Here is a 3,620-nt window from a genome sequence, read left to right as displayed (position 1 = left end):
CCTGACCTGTCCTTAAGATTCCTCCTTAATAGCAACGTCGTTGAGTTAGCGAGACGTTTGTGAAACGTGGAAACTTAGCGAGGCTTTCGTGAAGCACTCTAAATATAAGGATATTCTAAAACCCCTCTTTAACCCATCACTAACTTAACGAGAGCTTTGTGAAACGGGCCCCTGGTTGCTATAGGGGTTCGGGCGAAATCAATACTGCAGCTGCCTCCGGTCTCCGTATGTAATGCTTGCTTGCGACGGCCGTCGATCGGATCCGCGTGCGGTCCGTTGCAGCGTGATAGCATATGGTAGCAATATTTTGCTGCCTCGATATGTGAATCGGCGTTTTTCTGTGTCGTTCCTGCTTCTTCCATAGCCAGGTCGTACAATTGTGAATGTTCTGGCTCTATAATGCGCTATTTGCAGCTGCCTATCACGTACTGTCCCTCTGCATTTCCATACATTTTGCTCGTATATATATGGCGAATCTCTGCATATCGAATGTCACAATCAACTGCGGGATCTGCCAAGCATCTCAATGTTTATTTCTTCTTTCTTCCTCCTCTCTTCATCTCTTCTTTTCTTCTCTTCTTCCTCCTTCTTTATCCTCTTCTTCTTCCTTCTTCTTCATCCTCTTCTTCCTCCTTCTTCTTCATCATCGTTACAGCAGAGAAATTGTAGGCTCATCTCCTGCAGCTCAGTCAAACAGCAGTGATGCGTATATCGGCAGCACCCCTTGTTGTGTTTCGAATCCAGGGGGCCGTTGTCAGAAACAAAATTAGTCGCAACATTAGTCTTACCATTAACTTCCACTCGTAAATCGTTGACAAAAACATCGTAATGTTATGAGAACGAAAAATCCTCGCAAATATTCGCTTAACATTACGAGAGCCCAGACCCTCTCGTAACTTTAATATTAAGTTGAAAATAACACATTTACACTACGAATTACAATTATAGTAATATTATATTTTATAATAATGAATAAAATTTGTGTTTTGCTTTAAAAACACGTCAAAATCATTAATTATCTACCGCTAATAAAACAAAACAATACATTTACAAATGGCGTATGGCATTTGTTCTCTTGTTTTTTGATGTTTACCATGCTTGCCACAACTCTCGCGTCTCGCGTTACAGTGTGAGAATTTGTCTTGTTGTGCAGAATAAATTCATGACCACGTCATTTTTCATCAAATATTATTTATATGTGGTTAGCCATCATAATATGCATAAATTACTGTAATGTACAATAAATGTGTATGAATTTGAATTTTGTGATCGATTCTCATTCAATCAGCAGCCTTGTGATGAAGTTCCTGTTATCATAAGTTTTCTAATAGCTGCGATTTGTTTCTGTCAACGCTAGTCTCGCAACATGAGCATTAATCGTAAGTGTTATCGTAGCATTAACTTTAGCATTAACTTTACGATGTTTCTGACAACGGCCCCCTGGTCGTCGGCAATCAATGTAGTCGCTGGATAAATTTGGTTGCCAGACAACTGTGCGCTTATAGATGATTGCTATATGCGCCNTTTTTGATGTTTACCATGCTTGCCACAACTCTCGCGTCTCGCGTTACAGTGTGAGAATTTGTCTTGTTGTGCAGAATAAATTCATGACCACGTCATTTTTCATCAAATATTATTTATATGTGGTTAGCCATCATAATATGCATAAATTACTGTAATGTACAATAAATGTTTATGAATTTGAATTTTGTGATCGATTCTAATTCAATCAGCAGCCTTGTGATGAAGTTCCTGTTATCGTAAGTTTTCTAATAGCTGCGATTTGTTTCTGTCAACGCTAGTCTCGCAACGTGAGCATTAATCGTAAGTGTTATCGTAGCATTAACTTTAGCATTAACTTTACGATGTTTCTGACAACGGCCCCCTGGTCGTCGGCAATCAATGTAGTCGCTGGATAAATTTGGTTGCCAGACAACTGTGCGCTTATAGATGATTGCTATATGCGCCGTAAAATGCGTGAATCACAATAAGTAGAAGGTAGAATTGGTAATCGTTTACAACTGCCGTTTCACTGTATATTCTATACTTACAAAACACGTACAATTCACACAGGGTAAACTAAAGCACTACACTTTCACACTACACATATAATCTAGCAACAGAAGAGTGTGAACATCATCGTTGTCTATAGCTTATTGTCTTCCTTACACGTTCTATTTGTCTCATTGTCTCATCATTGTCTCATTGTTTCATTCTCTTATTGTTTTACTCTGTCCCATATCACAATGTCAACAAGCAGCAAAATCCATAATAATCCATTCCTATTGATTCAACAGCAATTTTGATTTTATTTCATTCTTTTCATTTTCATTATTAATCGAGCACGCTACAATCACAAAGAACGTGTGATGATGAAATGATGATTAGATTAGGATATACGTTAATAAATTACAATTCTCACTTGGTTAACACAACGCAAAATCTTTTACAACAAGTAGAATTAATATGAGGAAGGAAGCGTGCGTACATTCTCTCAGTATTTGTACAGCTAGTAAAAATAATATTAGGAAGAAAACGTGCGTACACTCTCTCAGTATTTGTACAGCTAGTAGAATTAATATTAGGAAAGAACCGTGCTGACTTTCTCTCAGTATTTGTACAACTAGTAGAATTAATATTAGGAAAGAACCGTGCTGACTTTCTCTCAGTATTTGTACAGTCATTGTAGAATTAATATTAGGAAAAGAACACGCGTACCCTCACTTAGTATATATGTGAAACTTGTAACATGAGTTATAAGTGATATGATATATTGATAATCTATGATCAAAGATATCTATATATGAGAGAATCTAATATGAAAAACGTGCGGCGGACACTCTTTCAGTATTTGTTTGAATATCGCGTGACATCTCGCTAATCCGATTTTATTTCGCTTTCTCTCTCTTTCGGAACAGCCGGGACGCCGGACCTGCTTCCGTTTCCGGAAGAAGGCGACGGGAACATGTACACGCTGTCGGAAGCCAACATGAAGCTTCCTGCGTTCGAGCAGGAACCGGAAGACGCGTTCATCGTCCGGTATGCTCCCGTGACGCTGCGCTGCAAGGCCGCTCCCGCCAGCCAGGTCTACTTCCGGTGAGTCTACATCGTCTGCCGCGTGCGCTTCCTGTCTCCGCAGAATTACACAGCTGTGGGGAAGAATCGGGAAAAATTCAATGTTATTTTAATGTCATTCAATTTTATTTCGATTCAATGTTATTTTAGTGAAGGTGAATATCTTCCCGCTGAATGTGTCCTGATATCTTTTCCAGCTGCTCTCTCGCTCTCTCTCTCTCTCGAGAGAAGAGGAGAGAGGAGGGAGAGACTGAGAGGAGAGAAGAAGGAGGGAGAAGAGAGCAGGGAGGAGAGAGAAGAGAGAGAGAGAGAGAGAGAAAACAGAGAAAGGAGAGAGAGAGAGCGCGAAAGAAAGAGGAGAGAGAGAAGAGAAAGATGAGAGGGGAGAGGAGAGAGAGGACGAGAGAGGACGACGAGAGAGGGAGAGAGAGAGAGACGAGACGAGAAGAGGAGAAAGAGAGAGAGAGAGAGATGAGAGAACAGGAGAGAGAGACGAGAGAGGCGAGCGAAGAAGAGAGAGGAGAGAGACGGAGCAGAGACGAGAC

The 3,620-nt window shown here is 40.5% G+C and overlaps 1 protein-coding gene across 1 annotated transcript in view; it reads left to right on the top strand.

The window, feature by feature from the left end:
* Positions 1–2,655: 2,655 nt before the first annotated feature.
* LOC106811579 (netrin receptor UNC5B-like) overlaps positions 2,656–3,620 on the top strand; it is a 1,784-nt gene continuing 819 nt past the window's right edge. The window contains exon 1 of the mRNA XM_014815256.1: positions 2,656–3,096. Coding sequence (XP_014670742.1) covers positions 2,966–3,096 — 131 coding nt within the window. The 5' untranslated portion in view covers positions 2,656–2,965. The remainder of the gene's footprint in view (positions 3,097–3,620) is intronic.

The sequence above is a fragment of the Priapulus caudatus genome, unplaced genomic scaffold (assembly GCF_000485595.1).
Source record: "Priapulus caudatus unplaced genomic scaffold, Priapulus_caudatus-5.0.1 Scaffold553, whole genome shotgun sequence".
Lineage (NCBI taxonomy): Eukaryota > Metazoa > Priapulida > Priapulimorpha > Priapulimorphida > Priapulidae > Priapulus > Priapulus caudatus.
The sequence above is the reverse complement of the archived record's forward strand: the minus strand, read 5'-3'. Positions and strand labels throughout refer to the sequence as shown.